This window comes from Ipomoea nil, unplaced genomic scaffold (assembly GCF_001879475.1).
Source record: "Ipomoea nil cultivar Tokyo-kokei standard unplaced genomic scaffold, Asagao_1.1 scaffold2705, whole genome shotgun sequence".
In the NCBI taxonomy this organism is placed as follows: domain Eukaryota; kingdom Viridiplantae; phylum Streptophyta; class Magnoliopsida; order Solanales; family Convolvulaceae; genus Ipomoea; species Ipomoea nil.
The window spans coordinates 2,567,052-2,589,983 of NW_017619133.1; the positions used below are offsets into that span (position 1 = coordinate 2,567,052).

Genomic DNA, 22,932 nt, shown 5'->3' on the forward strand with positions numbered 1-22,932 from the left:
ACCATATTTTGATGAGTGACGAGGAAAACGCGCAGCGACTTATCGTTTGATCAATTTAACTGGAGTTACCATAAATACATCATATTTGACACTTGAAAATGACATTAAAGTAGACAAAAATACAAAATAAAACCATCTCCAACCCAATGCCAAAATACCATTTTTTCCAAAGTATTTGGCTTTTTTCGCCTCCAGTGTAGATGCAACAACAAAATTTTGCCAACGGTGAACAGTGCTGCACCAAATATGGCACAACATTGTTCATCTATGCCATTCTATTTTAATATTTTAATTCCTATTTTGCTCCTGATTTATTTGTTAATTCCTTTTGTATCTTTTATTTTGTTTTTATATTTTTGTATATTTTGTTAAATACTTAAACATAAATTGTGTATTATTAAAAATAAATTATATAATTTAAAAGATCTTATAGATTAATTAAAAATTAAATTACATAAAATAATTTTATCAAAATTAAAATTAAAATGATTACCTCCAAAATTAAATTGTAATAAAATATTACGGAGTATTATGGACATCACAAATTATATTTTATAGGCTAAAGTGTGATCCCGCACCACGAACTATATCCGATTATTCATGCCACACCCTAATCTTTCATAATGTCCATTTCGATCCACAAACCATTAATTTTTTTTTTCATCTAGCCATTTTTACAGGTTACCTACATGTTACAGGTAATCTATGTTGACATGGACTTTTTTTTTTCTTTTTTCTTCTTTTAACACCTTCTTGGGCCTAGCCACCGGTATTAAAATCGTTATGCTATGGACCCGTGTCCACAATGCACTGTGGACACGGATTGAAACGGCGATGTTTCATTGTAACGCATTAATGGTGCCGTAAGTGGCACCGTTATCTTCCACCAATCATCTTTGTTTTTTTTTTTAATTTAAATTTAAATTTCAGTACCCGACTCGTCACGATTAAGCCTCCATTTTCGCGGGTTTCTTGTCGATCAAGCTTCCATTTCTTCTTCGCAAAAACCTCTCTTCAACGCTCATTCTCTCTGTTTTTCGTCAACATAGACTCCATCGCCAAAAGCTTCACTGTCACACGCCAAGCCTCCATCGTTTACTCTACTTTACTTCGTCGCCATACAGGTATTATGTGTCTGACATTCTTAAACAAGGGTTTATAGAGCATAAACATGTACATTTTGTATACATTTTGTGATTTTGAACTAGAGTTTGAATAACATAAACTCTGTATATTCTCGAATGTTGTGTATATTAGTATATAGACTGTATATTCTGTATATAGTGATAAAAGTTATGATCGTATCCACCTATAATTGTCAACATAGATGTTTAAACCTCTTAAAAAAAATAAGGAACAAATATTAAGAATATAGACTGCAAAACTTGTACATGTATATATCAAAAGTTGTGAATATAAAGTTCAAAGCTAACCAATTGTAATAGCACAATCTCAATCTACAACTACGTTGTCATCTAAACTCTTATTAAAATGAACAAACTTGAACTACTAGAAGTTGGATGTACAAGATATCCATCACTAGCAATCTCAGATATATTTTCCAAAACCAATGATTGAACGACACCCTTTGTATTTGAAGCAACCTTATTTGCAGCACTCCTTCTTCCCCTTGCTATAGTGTACCTCTTATCAATAACACTACTCCTCCTTTTATTAAGCACACCTTTCAATCTCCGGCTTGAAGGATCTTGAACAATACCACTTGAAGATGAAACACCACACTCTTCAATATTCACATGCCCAATCTCAGCTTCAATCATTTTCTTTGCATTCTCAACAGCTTCATATCAAAATTGTTTAGCTACACTACTGTCTTGACTAGAAAAAACCAACCTTTGAAATTTCATACTAATCTCAACAACTCAAATTGAAGGAGGAACACCAACATTATAAGACAATGAATCAATGTTCACATTCCTACCAATCGCAACCTTTTTAGTCCATCTTTTCATAATGTATTTATCAGGAATACTAGGAACACAATTTACATTAAGTATACGTAAACAATGACAACAAATAATTCCCATTTCAGAAAACAGTTTGCAACTGCAAGAAATGTCAAGATTGAGAGGCTTAAAACTAACTTCATGCCTTATAATGTCTATATATGGTCGCCACACATGATACTTGTATTGACACCCATCATTCAAAACAATTTCTTGATGACAAGCACTGCCTTTCATTAATTGTTCCTCAAACAAAAAATAGATCTCAATAGCATATACCTCTCTAGCATGTGAAAGAAGTTTCACATGGTCAATCATCATAGCAGGTACCCCTTGAGCACAACGAAAATATTCACCATTTTCTTTACTTCTCCACTCATAAATAACGCTAACAAAAGAAGAATAGAAATCACAAAGACCAGCAGTCTTAGATAGCCTTCTAGAAATTGAATGATTTGTAGTTTCACTCCTTTGTGAAGTTAAAATTCCCCCAGAAAAATAATCCTTGTTAAATGCTGGACACAATTTCTCCCTACAATCATAAAGCTTCCCTAGCCACAAATTCTTGTGACACTTATATTCAGTCACCATCCTGAAATTTACAAGACACATTCACTAAAAATTTGTGAAAAGAAAACAATAAGATAACCAAATCACTAACAGATGCCCCACAAACCAAAACACTATATATTCATAACTGATATACTTTAGAATCATAATTGCTATATTGTAGATTCATAATTGCTATACTCCAAATCCATAATTTTTAGACTGTAAATTCACAATTCATATACTGTAGATTCATAATTGCAATATTGTAGATTCATAGTTGATATACTGTAGATTCATAATTGCTATACTGTATATTCATAACTGCTATATTGTATGTTCATAACTGGTATACTGTAGATCCATAATTGCTATACTGTAAATTCAAAACTTCTAAACTGTAGATTCATAAATAAAAACCAGTAAATAGTAACATACCTAGTCCAATAAAATTCAAACTCAGCTTCAGTGTCTGTGTATTTTAACAAACAGTTAAAGATATTCATGAAATCCTTATTGTTCTTTAACGTCTTGATATGCTTATTCTAATTCTCACCAATGTGCCATATGCAAAGACGATGGCGTGATGTTGGAAAAACTATAGAAATAGCAGCAGCCATAGCTGCACATTGATCCATCATGATAGGTTGTGGATACTTGCCATCCATAGTTAAAAAAGCTCTAAATAACCACACAAAGGATTCTATCCTATCGTTCTTCAAAAACCCACAACCAAACATTACATTTATGCAATGATGATTCATCCTTACAAAAGGCCCACATATCATATCATATTTGTTAGTGCGGTATGTTGTATCATGCACTAACAAATCTCCAAACAATTCATAATCCCGTCTCATTTGACCATCCCTCAAAAAAAAAATTACACAATCTTGCATCGGAATCAACTTCAAAATCAAAAAAAAAAAAGAAGTTAGACTCGTTAGACTGCCTCCTCCTAAATATTTCAATTGAAGAATTAGAATCAGTTCCATCCAAACTCTTAATTGTGTCACAAGCCAGCGAATTATAAGCATCGCGATTGGTGAAACCAACCAATGGAGACCCACCTGATTGATGTTTCAAAAACCTAATACCATCCGCCAATCTAACTCCACTCTCCTTCAAATCTTTTAAACATGAAAGCTGATTACTTCCCACTCTTCTATGTGAACGAAGTAGATGACTCTTGTCTAAATCACATAACTCATGATTTTGCACCTTCATATGTTTTGTAATTGTCCACGACCCATCTCCACCCACATCAAACTGAACAAATGCACCACACCCCGTCCTTGTATTGATTTTTGAATAAAGCTTGACTGTAACACCCCGGAAATTCATTCCCTAAAACCCGAATTAATTCCTTAACTAATTCATTGTGGCTTTACAATTATTATCCTAATTTCCCTTTGAAATTAGTTGAAGGACCTAGTTGACCAAATTCCTTATCCTTTTAATATGGTCAATGGGTTGTACCTTGGACTTTAGCCCTTGTACCCTAGACTTTGTCTTTCTCCTAACTAGTTTTGGGAGGAAGGGGCCCTTTTGGTCATTTCACACAATGCTAGCATTAAAACCCTACCCTAACCAAGGAATCCAAATCACTTTTCAGGATTTCCCTTCGCTCTACATCTCCTTCTTGCCCCCTACTCTTTCTTCTCTCTAGGAAATCCTAGAGTTGATCTTCACAAGTTCTTCAAGAAATCCCAAGCCAAGATTCCAACTTGCCAACACTACAAGGCTAGCAATGGTAAGATCCATCATTCCCTACCTTTTCCTTACAAGATTCCTCCATCTTTTCTCTAAATCTTTCTTCTACCTTGTGGGTTTTGGGAGTTTGTAGAAGATCTAGTGGTGGGTGAAGTCCCAGGTTAATCTAGAGGAGCTTTGGTCTTGCTTTGAGGTTGAAGAAGGTGTTCTTGGTCTACAAGAGGTAACCCATGCTACACAAAATCTATTTTCACTTGCTAATAATGATTAGTGGCTTCTATGTGATATTCTTGATGTGTTTGAGTGATTTGATGCATGATATTGTGATAATGCATGTTTAAAGCTTGTATTTAGGGTTCTTAAATGCTATTGTATGAGCTATTCTTGTGTTCAAGTCATATCTTTGTTGTATGGAAGATTTGGGGTCATTTGGACTTGAACTTGACCTTGAAAGTGGAAATCTGCGAAGTGCTGATGTTCCCCGTGGGAGGATCCACGGGGGGCCGGGGGGGGGGGGGGGGGGAGAGTCCCATCCACGGGGTACATGTTTGAGAAAGGGTGGGTGGTTGTCCGCCCACCGATTCGCCACTTGGGTGTGATTCTATGGCCTCCATTTGATTGGATTGTTGAGCTTTTGTGTGTCTCCTTGATGTTACTTATGTCTAGAGCGATGTCTTAAGTGTCTATGTTAGGACTTGGTGTCTTGAATCGGGCTTGTGGTCCAACTTTGTGATTCGTTGGATTATTGTGAGTCTTTGAGGTTCATTGGAACCATTTTGGTTTACCCGTTTGATATGCATGTTAGTTTTGGTGTCATTGATGCTAGTATGTATTGTTTGTCCCTTTCTATTGAGGATTGGCAACTCGTGTTGCCAACCATGTTGACATTGGATTGCAATTATCACAAGTGTTCCCCGCGGGTGGGGCCACGGGTAGGCCACCACCCGTGGTCCTGCCCGCGGGGTACAGCCCCTTTGGCCGTGCACCTCACGGGTGGGGCGGTGGGTAGGCCACTGCCCACCGTTCCGCCCGCGGGGTACACCCCTGTGCAACCATTTTCCCTTCGGGGAAATTTATCTCCAAGGTCAAGTTCAAGCCCAAAACACTCAAAACCTCACATACAACAAAGATACGACTTGAACCCAAGAATAGCTCAAAGAATAGCATTCAAGAATCCTAAATACAAACTCTAAACATGCATTATCACAAGATCATGCATCAAATCACTCACAACATCAAGAATCATCAATAGAAGTCAAGAAACATCAATAGCAAGTAGAAAGTAGGTTTTGTATAGCATGTGTTACCTTTGAAGACCAAAAACCTCTTTCTTCTTACACTCCTAAGCCTCTCCTTGAAGCTCTTTCTCACCAAAGACTTCTTACACAACCAAACCACAAAGAAAACACCAAAATAAGATAAACACACCTTAAAGCTAAATAAATACACTAAATAACTTTAGATATTACCCTTTCCTATGCTAGGGAGGTAGAAAGGTGGAATCTTTGGATGAATCTTTGCAAGGATAGATGGTTCTTCTTTTAGCTTGAAGGGCAAGCCAAGATTTCTTTAGAGAGAAGGTGGAGTGTTTATGATTTTGCTAGTAAGGGAAATGAGTGAAGTGTCTTGCTAGGGAAAACTTGAGCATCAAAACATGTGTGAAAGGTCATCTTTACCCTTACTAAAGCTAGGACGACAAAAGGTTGAGGTACAAAGCATAAGGCAAAAGGTACACATGGTTGACTAAGGAAACTAGTCAAATTCTAGTCCCTCGACTATTAAATTTAGGATTTTTAGAAGGAAATTATCAAAGGAAAATTAGGATTAATTCCTCAATTAATCTCAATTAAGGGTTATATTTACGGGGTGTCACAACATAAACCCTAAGCAAGGCTCTATTGAGACTCAATCACAGAATCACACATACAATTATCAAATGAGCCAATAAATAAGATATAGCAAGGAAAATAGGTTTTGTAAGACATGGGTTACCTCTTAGCCTTAATTAATCATCCCTTGGCTATTAAGGTTCTTCTCTAAGACTTCCCTCTTATTGATCTCCCTAGGCTTGGTGGTAGGGAATCCCTTTGGCTAGGTTTCCTAGGCGATTCGTGTATTCGGTGTTATGAGAGGTGAGAGGGTTCTAATTGCTTTCTAATCCCCTATTTATAAGGTCATGAATCCTAATCAGATTCTGGGTAGTAGAAGGTCTATTTTCCTTATTCCTATCGGGCTTATAGTCTTTAATATGGATAAGGGTCCACGGTCCATTGTAGATCAAATTAATTAATTAAGGGGGGTCCTAACCAATTTAAGTCCCTTTTAATTATTTACCCATGAGATTAATTTCATAATTAATCCGGGTTCGAAGGTCGTAACTGTAACACCCCGAAATTTTAAACTTTTTGAAACTTATATAATAAAGGTAAGTTCACATTTAAATCCCAAAACATAACATAAGAGTACGGGGTGCTATGCCACACATGGGCTAGAGAACCCAGGTGCACAGGCTTGCTAACTAAAATCCTTAATAATGTCAATACATAAGTATGGCACGCAGGCCGAAAGGGGAAACTATCTACTCTACGCTCCAAATCTCTAGCGCGCTCCAGTGTCTACTCATGTGTGCCTGAAAGCCAAATATATCTGTTCAGCGAGAGATGCTGGTAACCCACTCCAACACGTTGAAATACAATACATATAGATATATACATGGATATAAGGAAAACCATTTCGAAGCATGATGATATACCCTAAGAGACTCTAGCTTTTAAAACAGGGAATGGACTCAACAGGTAGGGATAAGCACAACCAACAGTTATAACCAAGCACATACAGTTACTAGCATATATCCTATGGTCACGATTTCACTTCATATCATCCATAACATCAATCAATCCGTATTTCATCACACAAGCACACTTTGATGGCGCCACAGGACCAATCACATGCCTATACATGAGGGTCAGTGCATATAGCTCTGACACGGCCCCGCAGCACCCTGCCTCGTATTGCAACACGAGGGGGTCGATCGCAACCGACCGATGAACCGCAGCTCATCATAATGTTTGATCGCAACCAAACAGTGGACCGCAGCCCAAGAGTAGTCATCTGACCGCAGCTAAGAATATGAACCGCAGCTCATGTAAAACGTTTGATCGCAACCAAACGGTGGACCGCAACCCGAGAGTGTAAATCTGACCGCAGCCAGCTTCTGAACCGCAGCTCAGGAATAACCAATTTGATCTCAACCAAATTGGGGTATCATGCACACATAACACATAGCAAGCACATGCAACCCACATTGACACATTGGGAAGGGGGAGAAATCGTATAACGAAACCTATGCGTGATCATCCACATACTAAGAATAATCCTAAGGGGTTCATACTTCTTGCACCTAGGCCAACGGGATACCAATTTAACTAGCATGTAATATATAAGACTTATTCAACCTACGAATGGTACCCGAAACATCAAACTAGACATAGGCACGATAGACGGAGTCCGTTAGGACACCACGGGGGTCGAGGGAACATCAAACGCGGAAGCCGGAATCCCGAGGTGGGGAAATTTCCAGTGGGTAGCCGGTGGGTGAAGAGTCACCCGCCGGCGACGAGTCTCCGGGCAGCGGGTGCCCGGCGGGCAGTCGCCTGCCCGCTGCTGGCAACGCTAATTCCGGCCGCGGGTATGTGGCGGGTCCCCTACCCCCACCTACCCCCCACTGACTCCTTTTCACAATAAACGCCTCGGGATCCGTTGTGGAACCCGAAGCCATGCTTAGACACTTTTAAACGCAATCGATGACACCACGTAAACAATTAACGGATCAAAAGCAAGAAACATACGGCACGTATCCTATCATGCTTCCTAAACATAATTAACACCCAAACATGCGAATTCCCACCCAATACATTAAGAATAACACCATATGAGTTTCACGATACATCCTAGGGCTCTAATCATATTTAAATCATCAAGAAACATAACTCATCTTTTAATATCAAGAAACATGAAGATTCATCAAGAATATCACACAATCATCAAGAATCCTCATCATCATCAAGATTACCAAGATCACACATAAAATCATATAACCAATTATCAAGATCACATCATCAATATTATAAACGATTCATCAAGACACAAGAATATAGAGGGAGGCCTAAGGGGGAGATCATAGCTAAGAAAATAGGTTTTGTTGAGACATGGGTTACCTCTTAGACTTAATTAATTTCCTTGGCTATGAAGGGTCTTTCTCTAAGTCTTTCTTCTTTCTTGATTTCTCCTAGGGGAATTCTTGGAACTCCTTGTGTGGTGAGAGATTATTGTGGTGTGGGTTCTAGGTACCTCTTATGTCCCCTATTTATATACCTAGGAGTCCTAATTAGGGTCCAAACACTATAGGCTTACTAACTCTATTCCTTTTAGGACTAGGGGCTGGGTTTTAGAGGTGGGGGCCCACGGACTATGGTGGGCATTTTCGTAATTAATTATTGCAATTTAATTCTTTCTTTGGGTAATTGATTAAATGATTAATTGGTTTTAGGGGTCGTAACACGGGGTGTTACAGTAACACTGGGTGTTACACATACCGAGAAAATTCATTCCAGGTCTTACCACCTTACATTCTACAAAACCATCCCGTATACACTCCCATTTCGAGAGATCATTGACTTAGGTCCATGGAAGTGGGGGATTGAACATCAAACAAACATGCAAAATGAATATAAATCCTAGTTGGGTCCTATGCAAATCTCACACGGTGTAAGAGGCGGTTTCCAAAAAATTTCAACCAATTGAACCTATAACACTTCTTTCACCACAATTGCAAAGCAAAAGGAACAACAACATATTCACACTTTCAAATGCATATCCTATCTACCTCATCTTCACAAAAGCATGATTCCAAAGAAGGTACATAGTACTCACAAGAATCTCAACTCTCCCCACACTTAGACCTTGCTTGCCCTCAAGCAAGACAAATCATTAGGCAAGCAACTAGTATGGGGGTGGGGCGAAATGGGGTGGAGCATGCAGCAATGTAGCAATCATATGAATGGGTTATGGTTCAATCATGCAAGAATATGGATCAAAGGGTGTAGGGAACTCCCTTGGAGGGATAATGGAAGGTAATACATTCCCCACGCCCGTTCTATCCGATTGTTCAAAGCCTCTTCTCATTTGCTTGTTTTTCCACCAAAGTTCCTCCTTCTAGAAGATCTCGAACCAACAAGAGATTGCCTAACAAATGAAAAACCACACAAACAATGGAAAAAGAAACAACAAAAAGTAAGATAACATTGGGTTGCCTCCCAAGAAGCGCCACGTTTAACGTCCTTGGCTCGACGCAACTTATAACATACCATCCTTGAACACTTGGATGGAAATTAGTGCTTTATCCCCATCCACTCGCTCTTCAAGATATGCCTCCAAGTGCCGAGCGTTCACAAACTCCTTAAAGCGCATAATAAGCACATTCTCTTCCCCATGTATGCAATGAATTACTTCCAAGAATATGCCATATTCTTCAAATTTCTTCTTGCGCCCCTTCGTCTCTTCTTCTTCTCTCTCATTCTCCTCAACTTCCTCTTCCACACTCTCCTCTCTTGTAATTTCATTATCATCCTTTTCTTCACTCCCCTTCTCTTCTTCATTAATTTTGTTATTAGCCTCCCCAAATGACACATTTTCTTCCATATCCTCTTCAGTATTATCAGTATTATCAACACTAGCCTTTTATCCTCAATTAATTTTTCACACTCTTCTTCCTCTAAGGCATCCAATTTCACAACTCCATTTGATGGCTCAAAAGTGTCACCACACGGCTCTTCATCATCCCACACGATCTCCACATCTTCATCATCTTCACCACTTTCATCTTCTATCCCTTTCTCTACTACCCCATCTCCTATATTCCTCTCCTCCACACAAGTGTTCTCACATTCATTCGCCCACATAGCCACTTGATTAATTCTATTCTCCAAATCCCTAAGTGAGGTTTGAGTCTCATGCATTAGGGGGGGGGGGGGGAGGGGAGGGGGGGATTTCTTGCCTTAGGGATGAGATTTCTTGACTTAACTCTTGTTTCCATTCTTGTCGGAAGTGAGTCATATCTTGCTTTAATTCTTTCAACATTGCCAAGATCTGGTTCCTCATTTCTTCCTTGCTTTTCCCCCTCATATTCTTGCATCATGTACTTCTCATCCTCATAGTGGTTGGAGTGGTATGGGTAGTCTTGATGATCATGAGAATATACAGGGTATTGGATGTCTTGGAAGTAAGGTTCTTGAGGGTAGGCTTGTGGTGGGTAAGGATTATAAGATGGATCATTAAGGTATCCTTTTTGGGAAAAGTAGTCCTCTTCATCCTCACATTAACGGGAGTAATATTGTTGAGATGTGTAGCTTCCTCTCGTTGGTAGAGAGTCTTGTTGGTGAGAATTGCTCCTAATATCCCCCCCCAATATTCATAGGCATAATCTTCTTGATCATGATGGGTCTCTTTATAATGGTATTGGTTTTTCCTTGGTTTTTCATAATCATCATAAGACATCTCTTGATTATCATATTGAGCCCAAAGTGGTGGTGGACCACTTGGTTGATTCTTTTGTGAAGTTCTATATCTTCTTAAGGAAGGTGAGCCATAGTCCTCATAATCTCCATAAATATAACCATTGAAAGATTGAGCCTCATAGCATTTATTTTGTGGCTCATAGCCTCCTTTCCTCATATTGATCCTCTCATAGGAATTTTGACATAGAAAACATCATCATAGATCAACTTACAATCACAAAGGCAAGAGAGTGTTTTGCACCTAGCTAGAACTAGATGCTTGAAAGAGTAGTAACAATTCAAGTATCCAAAATTTTCAATAATGAACAAAGTAAATTGCAAAAATAACAAGTAAATGGTGGTGGTTAGACTCTCTAACTTGAATGATTTCTCATGTTAACCCAAATGGACTTAATAACTCAAAACCGGTGCCATTCCCCGGTAACGGCGCCATTTGAAAATTGGTTTTAGTTGTGATGTTTTAGTGAGTGTCGTCATCTAGGAATGGCTATAAGGGAATTGAGTAGAGAGGGGTTAAACACAAGATCATTAAGTGTTTGAAAGCTAACCAAAATGGAATATTTGTTCGCATAGCGAAAATTTTAAAACAACTAAATGATTAAGTAGTGGACAAGGATAATAGAGATTACTTAGATCAAATAGCAATGTCTAAATGCTTCTTAATGTTCTAAATTCTAAGGCAAGCAAAGATCAATAATGAAAGTGAGGGAGTTTAGCAAGTGCCAATGGCATTCTCATGGTCATTGGTCTATCACCTAATTTCTAATCCCATTCTAATGGCAACTAGACTAGGTGAGTCAATTAAACAAATATTTTGTGTGTTATTTCCCTTCCAACTCCCCTTTCTCAACAGTGAGTTAGAAATGTGATAAGTTTGGCTATGGTGAATCTGTACTCTCATAGGTGAAACACCAAATCCAAAATCCTCATGTAAAGTTGGGCCCTAACCGTACAGGAGTCAAAACAATTCACCGAATTCACAATCAAATTCATTCTAAAGATATTGCAAGCCCTAGGTTTTTCAATTCAATTCATATTGGCATTCATACAAAACAATTCAATCTAAATCCCTAATGAGTTTAACTACTCATAATGGAATTGATAAACAAGAAAGCAATTTAAATAATGCACAATGAAATCAACTTCAAAAGTAATTTGCAAAGTGCAAGGGTGAGAAATAGAAATCCTTACTTTATTGAATGTAAATCTGAAATAGAAGTTGCAAGTTGCAATTACATACAATATTCTTCCTTTAAATCTTCCCAAAAGATGATGGAATACAATGTGTTTTTGTTCTATATGGTGTGGGTGGAGATAAGTTTTTAGAGGAAGAATTCTTAGAATGAAAAACTAACTATCAAATAACTACTAAAAGAGATATATATATATATATATATATATATATATATATATATATATATATATATATATATATATATATATATATATATATATATATATATATATATATATATATATATAGGGTTGCATTCAAATACAAACCCCCTTAAAATACAAATCCCTCTTAAAATACAAACTTGAGCCCGTGCACACATTAACATACTTACATTCACACAGGGCGCACTCCAACAATTTCTGGGATTAGCTCGTGCACACATTAACATACTTACATGCACACATGATGTAGGAGGTAAAATCACAACCATCATCAAACCTCGTGCACACATTAGCATACTTACATGCACACAGCATGTAGGAGGAAAAAATTACAACCATCCATCAAAGCTCGTGCACACATTAACATACTTACATGCACATAGTTTGTATTTTAAGGGGGGTTTGTATTTAAAAATAATTATATATATATATATATATATATATATATATATATATATATATATATATATATATATATATATATATATATATATATATATATATATATATATATATATATATATATATATATATATATATATATATATATATATATTGAAGTTCGTGCCAACTGTAGTGAACTGTACGAAAATTCATGGTGGGACTCACGGTGTGAGTCCCACCGTGAGTCTCACTGATCAGATTCTGGTCAGTGAGACTCATGCTGACACTCACGGTGTGACTGTCAGCATGAGTTCAGTGATCAGAATCTGATCAGCACACTCATGCTGAAACTCACGCCGTGAGTCTCAGCATGAGTCTCCTGATTAGAAACTCAGCCATGGACTCATGTTGGCACTCACGGTTTGAGTGACAGCATGAGTCCCTCCAAATGGACTTCATGTCATCATTTTGCTCCTTCGTTCTCGGTGTGCCTTCGGGTGCTTCCCTTGTGTTTTTAAGCCTTGTTTTCTCCCAAGATTAGCGTCATTTCATACTTGCTTGCACCATTACTCAATCTTTTCTTCCTTTAATCAAGATACACCAAATTTGCATTGTTGCACCATTATTTACTTAACATTTGAGCCAAAAGCAAGCATAAATGATCACAAATATAAGGCTATTTCATGGCATATCACAGCGCTTCCTATGTGGAAGTGTCGGGCTTGAAGTCTTCGTTACCTGAGTAAAGCAAAAAAAGGAGGTTAGACGGGCATTTGCGTGAAATTATAAGAAGTTGACTAAAGTTCCTGAGTCACCTTCCGGTAGAAGCCCTGCCTTTTTCTAAAGCACATAATCGAGACCAATGTGGGGCGTCCAGAATCCCTAAAGCCATTAGGAGGTCTGTAGATTCAATCGTCTCCTCATCGCAAGGAGGCCTCTTATCCATTTTAAAGAAGGAGGGCATCTAATTGGTGGCAAAGTTAAAGGGAGGTTGAGGAGAAGCTGGACGGACAAAGAAAAAGATAGGTCTCCATCTCTTGATGGATTCGGAAAGACCATTGAAGATCATGGAACCCGGGCGATGTGATATTTGTAAAAAGCGGGGAGAATTGTTACCGACTTTGTTAACCAGATAGATTCGAAGAAACAGATCCATGGTGGGGGTGAAATCAAGCTAGTGGCAAAGGGTCAAGAAGTAAGAAAGAAGGCGATAGGAGTTAGGGCCCAGTTAGCCATGCACTATGCTGAAATAACAGTAGAAGGTGGTAAGGAAAGGATAGAGAGGAACTCAGAATCCATATCGCACTTAGTGATAATGGATCCCTACGAAACCTCCTTTGGGTGGGTTGAAGATATCACACTCAAGGGGGGCGTATATTTAAGCAACGGGTCCCAGAAGACTCTTGTAACACCCCAGATTTTTTCAAGACTTTTACAACTTATATAATAAAGATAGAATCTCATTAAATCCCAAAATACGATACAAAGAGTACGGGGTGCTATGCCACACCTGAGCTAGAGAACTCAGGTGCACAGGCTAATTGACTAATATCCTCAAATAGTATCAGTACTAAATCATGGCACGCAGGCCGAAAGGGAAAAACTATCTAAGCTACGTCCAGGCTTCTAGCGCGCTCCAGTGAACTACTCGTCTGTGCCTGAAAGCCAAATATATCTGTTCAGCGAGAGATGCTGGTAACCCACTCCAACGTGTTGAAATACATTACATATAGAGATATATATAGATATAAAAAAACCATTTTGAAGCATGAAGATATATCCTACGAGACTCTAGCTTTTAAAATCGGGAATGACTCGACAGATAAGGCTAGACACAAGCAACAGTTATAACAGGCGTATACAATCCTCCACAGGCAAGACAGATAAAGCTGGGCACAGTTAATAATCATAACCCAATGTAAACAATCCCCAGCATAGATCCCATAGTCACATCCCCCAATATAATCATAAACACACTCATCCATATCTCATCACATAGCACACTTTGTTAGCGCCACAGGACCAATCGCATGCCCATACATGAGGGTCAGCGCATATAGCTCTGACACGGCCCCGCAGCACCCTGCCCCGTCTCACATTACGGAGGAGCCGATCGCAACCGACTAATGAACCGCAGTTCTATATAATATTTATATACCTGACCGGTCTCTACCAGCCTGGTTAACAGTTGGGATGGTTCTCAACCCATTCAACTGCCCGTATAGTGGACCTTTGTCCTATATAATATTTATATACCTGACCGGTCTTTACCAGCCTGGTTAACAGCCGGTATGGTTCTCAGCCCATCCGACTGCCCGTATAGTGGAACTTAGTCCTATATAATATTTATATACCTGACCGGTCTCTACCAGCCTGGTTAACAGCCGGTATGGTTCTCAGCCCACCCGACTGCCCGTATAGCCCGATTGATCTCAACCAATTCGGGGTGACACGCACACATAACACGTAGCAAGCACATGGAACCCACATTAACACATTGGGAAGGGGAGGAAACGTATAACAAAACTTATGCGTGATCCTTCACATGCTAAGAATAGTCCTAAGGGGTTCATACTCCTTTTACCTAGGTCAGCGGGATACCAATTCAACTAGCATGCAATATATAAGACTCATACAACCTACGAACGGTACCCGAAATATCAAACTAGACATAGGCACGATAGACGGAGTCCGTTGGGACACCACGGGGGTCGGGGAAACATCAAACGGGGAAGCCGAAATCCCAGGTTGGGGTATTTTCCAGCGGGTAGCCGGTGGGTGGGGGTCCACCCACCGGCTGCCCGCCGGCGTGCACTGTTCCGGGCAGCGGGTGCCCGGCGGGCAGCTGCCCGCCCGCCGGCTGCCCGCTGCCGGGACTGCCCGACTTGGCCGCGGGTAGGTGGCGGGTCCCCTACCCCCACCTACCCCCCACTGACTCTTTTCATCAAAAAACGCCCCGGGAACCATTGTGGAACCCGAAACCATGCTTAGACACTTTACAACGCAATTAACGATCCACACGTAGTCAATTAACGGATCAAATACGAGAAACGTACGGCACATAACCTATCATGCTTTTCTAACATAATCGACACCCCAAACATGCAATTTCCCACCCGATAAGCCAAGAATGATATCATACGATACAACCTAGGGTTCTAATCACTTTTATACACACAAGAATACGATTCGTCCTCCAATTTCAAGATTCGGTGCAAATAACACATAAGCATATACAATTATCAAGAATGACATATAAACATCAAGAACTCCACATAATCATCAAGAACATCATAATTATCAAGAATCTCCCAATATCAAGATCACCCATGGAATTATCCCATCAATCATCAATAATAATATCGCAAATCACCAATACACAATAATATGGGGAAATCCTACGGGGGAAATCATAGCTATGAAAATAGGTTTTGTTGAGACATGGGTTACCTCTTAGCCTTAATTAATTCCTCGGCTATGAAGGGCCTTTCTTTAAGCTTTCTTGCTTTCTTGATTTCTTCTAGGGGGATTCTTGGAGCTCTTTGGGGTGGTGGGCGTTATTCTTGTGGTGGGGGGTTTCTAGGTGCCCCTTAAGTCCCCTATTTATATATTTAGGAGTCCTAGTTAGGAACTAATATTATGGGCTTGCTAATTCTATTTCTTTTGGAGCTAAGGATTGGGTTTAGGGATAAGGGCCCATGGATTAAGGTGGGCCTTTTTCCCTAATTAATTATTATAATTTATTCTTTCTCTTGGGCTATGGGTTAATTAATTAATTGGTTTTAGGGGCCGTAACACGGGGTGTTACACTCTCCCCCCCTTACGAGGGGCTTCGTCCCCGAAGCCCGGTGCGTTAATCCATTCTTTCACTCCCTAGGCATTCCGCATCTTGGCCTCCCGGTTAGGAATGTGGCCCCACGTTTTTGCCTTATCTGGGGTAGACTGGATTTCTGGTGGTGTTGTGATAAAAAGGTTTTGGGTCTACCTCGGTCTCCTGCTCCTGAGCTGGACGTCCCGCAAGTGCCCAAGGTGGCCTCGATTGCTGCCACCCTCTGATCTAGTGCGCGTGTCGTACGGATCAAGGATGAGAACCCTTCCTCCATGATTTGGTTTTGCCGGTTGAGCTGTGCGAGTATGCGTTCATTGATTGAGCCCTCGTTTTGCTCCCTTGGGTTCCCTCCTGATCGTGGTTGCACCGACGGGTTGGGTTCGTCATCTTCCTCCTGGTCCTCATTTCCCTCTAGGATTCCGCAATCTTGCATTGCTCGTTTGAGCTTCTTGTTGGAAATGTATAATTGGTCGACCAATTCTCTTCGTTCATCCTCGGGTTTTTGGCAAATTTCTTCGAGGGTGAGGTAATGTCCTCCCTCGGTGTAGAAGATATCATTGCGGCGTAGGTTCTGGGCGTTAAAGACCATGCCATTTGCGGTCTTGACCTCGGTGTGGCTTAGGTCCACCCCCTTTTTCTCCATGATCCAACTTAGGATCATCCCGTAGGGTAGGCTAAGCCGGTTGCTTGATTTGCAAAATTCCATGTGTTTTAGCATGAGGGCCGGCAGATTGAACTTGATTTTGTGTTTCAAGAAGTAAGCAAAGGTGCACTCCAAGCTCCCCACATCCTTGCTCTTGTTATTGGTGGGCAAGAAGCTATCGGTTACAATCATAACCAATATCTTTTGCTCCGCCGATAGCCACTTTCGGTTTGGTCGAGTGGCCGAGGTGAACCCGTCCTCCTTTCCGAGTAGGTACCCGAGGTAGTCCTTGTACCCCGTGGTTTGGGTATCAATCCACCCCTTCCGGTCATAGTTGGACACACCCGTGGCGGTCAATTTCAAGAGCTTGGCCAAACGGCCTTCGGAAAGCACAATTTCTTTGCCCCGGACCTTGGTGGTGATTTCTACTTTGTCACCCCGTTTGGTGGCCACAAGGTGTTGGTAGAATTCTTTCACCAAGTCGGGGTATGTATCCCCTTTAATGGCGAGGTAAGTATCTAAGAGCCCTTGATGTTTAAGCATATCAACCAATTCCGGAGAGAATTGGTCGGGTTCAAGTGCTTTACCTCCGATTACGGTGTAATCGGCATTGCTCCACTCCGAGGTGCGGATCCCGAGGGGCTTCTTTGGCATTGTGATGCTTCGCTTGATGGTGACGTTTTCCGGCGAGTTTTTCTGGTGACTTTCCGGCGGGGCTCCGGCGCGTTTTTCCGGCGGTCTTTGGCGGTGCGGCTCTGTTGCGAGGGAGGCGGCGGCGACTGGGCTCCGGCGTTGGCTTGGCGAGGTGGGGCGGTGGTTTTCGGTGGCGTCGGGCAGTGGTGGCAGCGGGTGGAGCTCGGGCAGGTGGCGGGCGGCGCTGGCGTCGCGGGCGTCCTCCGGCGGTGAGGTCGGCGTGCGGTGGGGCGCCGTCTGGGCGGTCGATGGCGGCTCCGGCTGCGGGCGGCGATCGAATGGGGCTGCTGGTTTGGTGTTTGGGGTGGCGGGGAGGTGTGTAGGAGAGGGAAGGGGAGAAAGTGAGGGAGAAGAAGAAGAAGAAGAAGAGGAAGAAGAAGGGTTTTTGATTTGGGGATTTTGTGGGTTTTAGGGATTTGTAGGGTGCTTTAACAAGGGGGTGTTCCCTTAAAGTTTCAAGAAACACCTTTAGCTTAGTGGTCAAGACTTTGGTCTTGTAAGTGGGAGGTCAAGAGTTCAATTCTCATTAGTAACACTAGGCTTTTTGATGATGGGGCCCTTGTCTTTTTCCTTATTTCGGCTTCTAGTGGTGAGGTTTGGCTAGTTTGCAAATAGGACCGAATTATGAACTAATCTTTTATTTATAATATTTCCAAGTAATTAAGCTAGGTAAGTAGTTCTACCACGAAGGTGATTACAAGAAATTGCCAACCTAACCTAGGCAGAATTCGTCTTCTTGGCTTTCTCCCACGGGGTTTGCGTGGTCCTCGTCTTCTGGGCTTAGGTTCCCTTCCTCGAGATTGCCCTCGTTCCCGAGGTCGGCTTGAGTGCGGCTCATGACGAATATTTTTCCGGGAGCGCCGTAGTTTCCTTGATGAGTGGTGCCCCCATGTTGTCCCATGGTGGTAGTGCGTGGCCTTTGGGGTTGGGTGCAAAGGAAGGCCTTGTGTCCTTCTTTTCCGCAGTTGAAGCATCGCAAGGGTTTGCCCATGCAATCCTTGCCTCTATGGTTCTTATTGCATTTCGGGCAAGGGAAGCCCCTGGCGCTAGCGTCGTTGTTCTCCCGAGGTGGCCTTTGGTTGGTCGGGTTGCTAGGTCTCGTGTTGGCGTCGCTTCTTGTTCTTTTTACTGGTGGCGCCCCTCTTCCGGGGTTCCTCTTCCGCATTTGCTCCTGAACCCCGCGTTGGAGTAGTTGGATTCGGTAGATATTAGCGGCACTGGAGTAAACCTCGTTGAGAGTCCGAGGTCTGCTTACCACTAGTGCTTTTCGGGCTTCAAAGTTGAGGCCCGATACGAATCTCTCTATTTTGGTTACCTCGGTGGGGACAAGTTCGGGTGCGAAGCGTGCTAGTTCAAGGAATCGTTTGTGGTATTCCATAACGGTAGCTGTCCCTTGTTTCAGATGGAGAAACTCCTCGTATATGGACGCTCTCACGTGTGTTGGGTAGAACCTCTCTCGTAGTTGCGTTTTGAGTTGTTCCCAGTTGAACCCCGGTTCTTGTTGGTAAGTGGGACCCTCGTGGATCCACCAGAGATCGGCCTCGTGTCCGAAGTAGAACGAGGCTATCTCCACGCGGCGTTCTTCTGGGCATTCCACTAACCCGAGGATTTTGTCAAGGGTTCGGATCCATTCTTCCAGAATTACGGGGTCCTCCTCTCCTGAGAATGTGGGTGGTCGGTGGTTAGAGACTTGTCGGGCGAAGTCGGTGTTCGCGTTCGACGGAGGTGGTGGGGGCCTGTCGCTGCGGAGAGCTACGTTGCTTAGTGTTTGGGCGACTTGTGTTAGTTGTTGTAGCGTTTGGGTTAGGGGGTCGTGTGCAGCGGGTTCTGGAGTCCTTGATTGTCTTCTGTTGGGTGCCATGATGTCGTCTTCCTGGGTCAATGTTTATAAGAACGTTAAATTGGGGCTTGGTGTCCTTCTTTGTGATAATGGGGGAAAATTTCTCCAGGTAAGGGAGGTTATGTGTAGGTTTCACAATCTCACCGCGTGTCCTAAGATTCCTGAATCTTATGTTCCTAGATACTTAGAGTTCGAGCCTATTGTCCTAAAGTCCGGTCTTAAGAGTCTTATCCTAGGGTCAAACTTAGGCTCTGATACCAACTGTAACACCCCAGATTTTTTCAAGACTTTTACAACTTATATAATAAAGATAGAATCTCATTAAATCCCAAAATACGATACAAAGAGTACGGGGTGCTATGCCACACCTGAGCTAGAGAACTCAGGTGCACAGGCTAATTGACTAATATCCTCAAATAGTATCAGTACTAAATCATGGCACGCAGGCCGAAAGGGAAAAACTATCTAAGCTACGTCCAGGCTTCTAGCGCGCTCCAGTGAACTACTCGTCTGTGCCTGAAAGCCAACTATATCTGTTCAGCGAGAGATGCTGGTAACCCACTCCAACGTGTTGAAATACATTACATATAGAGATATATATAGATATACAAAAACCATTTTGAAGCATGAAGATATATCTTACGAGACTCTAGCTTTTAAAACCGGGAATGACTCGACAGATAAGGCTAGATACAAGCAACAGTTATAACAGGCGTATACAATCCTCCACAGGCAAGACAGATAAAGCTGGGCACAATTAATAATCATAACCCAATGTAAACAATCCCCAGCATAGATCCCATAGTCACATCCCCCAATATAATCATAAACACACTCATCCATATCTCATCACATAGCACACTTTGTTGGCGCCACAGGACCAATCGCATGCCCATACATGAGGGTCAGCGCATATAGCTCTGACACGGTCCCGCAGCACCCTGCCCCGTCTCACATTACGGAGGAGCCGATCGCAACCGACTAATGAACCGCAGTTCTATATAATACTTATATACCTGACCGGTCTCTACCAGCCTGGTTAACAGTTGGGATGGTTCTCAACCCATTCAACTGCACGTATAGTGGACCTTTGTCCTATATAATATTTATATACCTGACCGGTCTTTACCAGCCTGGTTAACAGCCGGTATGGTTCTCAGCCCATCCGACTGCCCGTATAGTGGAACTTAGTCCTATATAATATTTATATACCTGACCGGTCTCTACCAGCCTGGTTAACAGCCGGTATGGTTCTCAGCCCACCCGACTGTCCGTATAGCCCGATTGATCTCAACCAATTCGGGGTGACACGCACACATAACACGTAGCAAGCACATGAAACTCACATTAACACATTGGGAAGAGGAGGAAACGTATAACAAAACTTATGCGTGATCCTTCACATGCTAAGAATAGTCCTAAGGGGTTCATACTCCTTTTACCTAGGTCAGCGGGATACCAATTCAACTAGCATGCAATATATAAGACTCATACAACCTACGAACGGTACCCGAAATATCAAACTAGACATAGGCACGATAGACGGAGTCCGTTGGGACACCACGGGGGTCGGGGAAACATCAAACGGGGAAGCCGAAATCCCAGGTTGGGGTATTTTCCAGCGTGTAGCCGGTGGGTGGGGGTCCACCCGCCGGCTGCCCGCCGGCGTGCACTGTTCCGGGCAGCGGGTGCCCGGCGGGCAGCTGCCCGCCCGCCGGCTGCCCGCTGCCGGGACTGCCCGACTTGGCCGCGGGTAGGTGGCGGGTCCCCTACCCCCACCTACCCCCCACTGACTCTTTTCATCCCAAAACGCCCCTGGAACCATTGTGGAACCCAAAACCATGCTTAGACACTTTACAACGCAATTAACGATCCACACGTAGTCAATTAACGGATCAAATACGAGAAACGTACGGCACATAACCTATCATGCTTTTCTAACATAATCGACACCCCAAACATGCAATTTCCCACCCGATAAACCAAGAATGATATCATACAATACAACCTAGGGTTCTAATCACTTTTATAGACACAAGAATATGATTCGTCCTCCAATTACAAGATTCGGTGCAAATAACACATAAGCATATACAATTATCAAGAATGACATATAAACATCAAGAACTCCACATAATCATCAAGAACATCATAATTATCAAGAATCTCCCAATATCAAGATCACCCATGGAATTATCCCATCAATCATCAATAATAATATCGCAAATCACCAATACACAATAATATGGGGAAATCCTACGGGGGAAATCATAGCTATGAAAATAGGTTTTGTTGAGACATGGGTTACCTCTTAGCCTTAATTAATTCCTCGGCTATGAAGGGCCTTTCTTTAAGCTTTCTTGATTTCTTCTAGGGGGATTCTTGGAGCTCTTTGGGGTGGTGGGCGTTATTCTTGTGGTGGGGGGTTTCTAGGTGCCCCTTAAGTCCCCTATTTATATATTTAGGAGTCCTAGTTAGGAACTAATATTATGGGCTTGCTAATTCTATTTCTTTTGGAGCTAAGGATTGGGTTTAGGGATAAGGGCCCATGGATTAAGGTGGGCCTTTTTCCCTAATTAATTATTATAATTTATTCTTTCTCTTGGGCTATGGGTTAATTAATTAATTGGTTTTAGGGGCCGTAACACGGGGTGTTACAACTCTTCGCCAATTCGAGTTCCTCGATAGTGATTTTTGACAGATACTTGGCTGGGCATACGAATTGACTGACACCTCGTTCCACACCAGTCGGCAAGGCTGCAGTCGAGTGAAGAGGAGTTGGATTTAGAGGGGTGGCGGATGTCGCTCCACTCTGGGTAGAAATATGAGAATGAGACGAGTTAGGGTTAGTAGTAACTCTGTCCCGATTGGAAAGAGAAGAAGAGGATGACATAATTAGATGGAAGGAAAGGAAAGAAAAGACCAACTTGTCGGAAAAAAAAGGGTGAACACAAAAGGAAAGGCTTATCGGAGGATGAAAAGAAACCAAACTGAGACTTGTTGAAGGATCGTCGGAGGCTGATCGGAGAGCTAATGGGAAAACTTGAAAGAGAAAGGGGCGCAAGAGTTTTTGAAGAGGAGAAAGTGAAAGATGAAGATGGGGGAGGGGGTTTTAAAGTGGACAAAAGGAAAGGAGATGGTGACACGTGGAAGAGATCGGATGGTGGGCAGAAGGTGACGATTGATTGAAGGGAAGTTTGGCGTGAGTGCGAAGTTAGGGCGCTTCGAAACGTGAACCGGTGGGAAACAAAATGATTGGGTTTTAGGGTTTTCTTTGAAGAGGCGTCACATGGAGGGAGTCGGATGGGGTGGCCAGAGTTCTATAAAAGGAGTCGGCACTC

General features: G+C 42.0%; 1 protein-coding gene across 1 annotated transcript; it reads right to left on the minus strand.

Moving 5' to 3' along the window:
• Positions 1 to 1,883: 1,883 nt before the first annotated feature.
• Positions 1,884 to 3,184, minus strand: LOC109156323 (protein FAR1-RELATED SEQUENCE 9-like). The gene is made up of 3 exons (XM_019304162.1): positions 3,073 to 3,184; positions 2,955 to 2,988; positions 1,884 to 2,559 (listed from the first exon to the last, which is right to left on the minus strand). The coding sequence occupies exons 1-3, from the start codon at positions 3,182 to 3,184 to the stop codon at positions 1,884 to 1,886; spliced, it is 822 nt and encodes a 273-aa protein (XP_019159707.1).
• Positions 3,185 to 22,932: the final 19,748 nt, after the last annotated feature.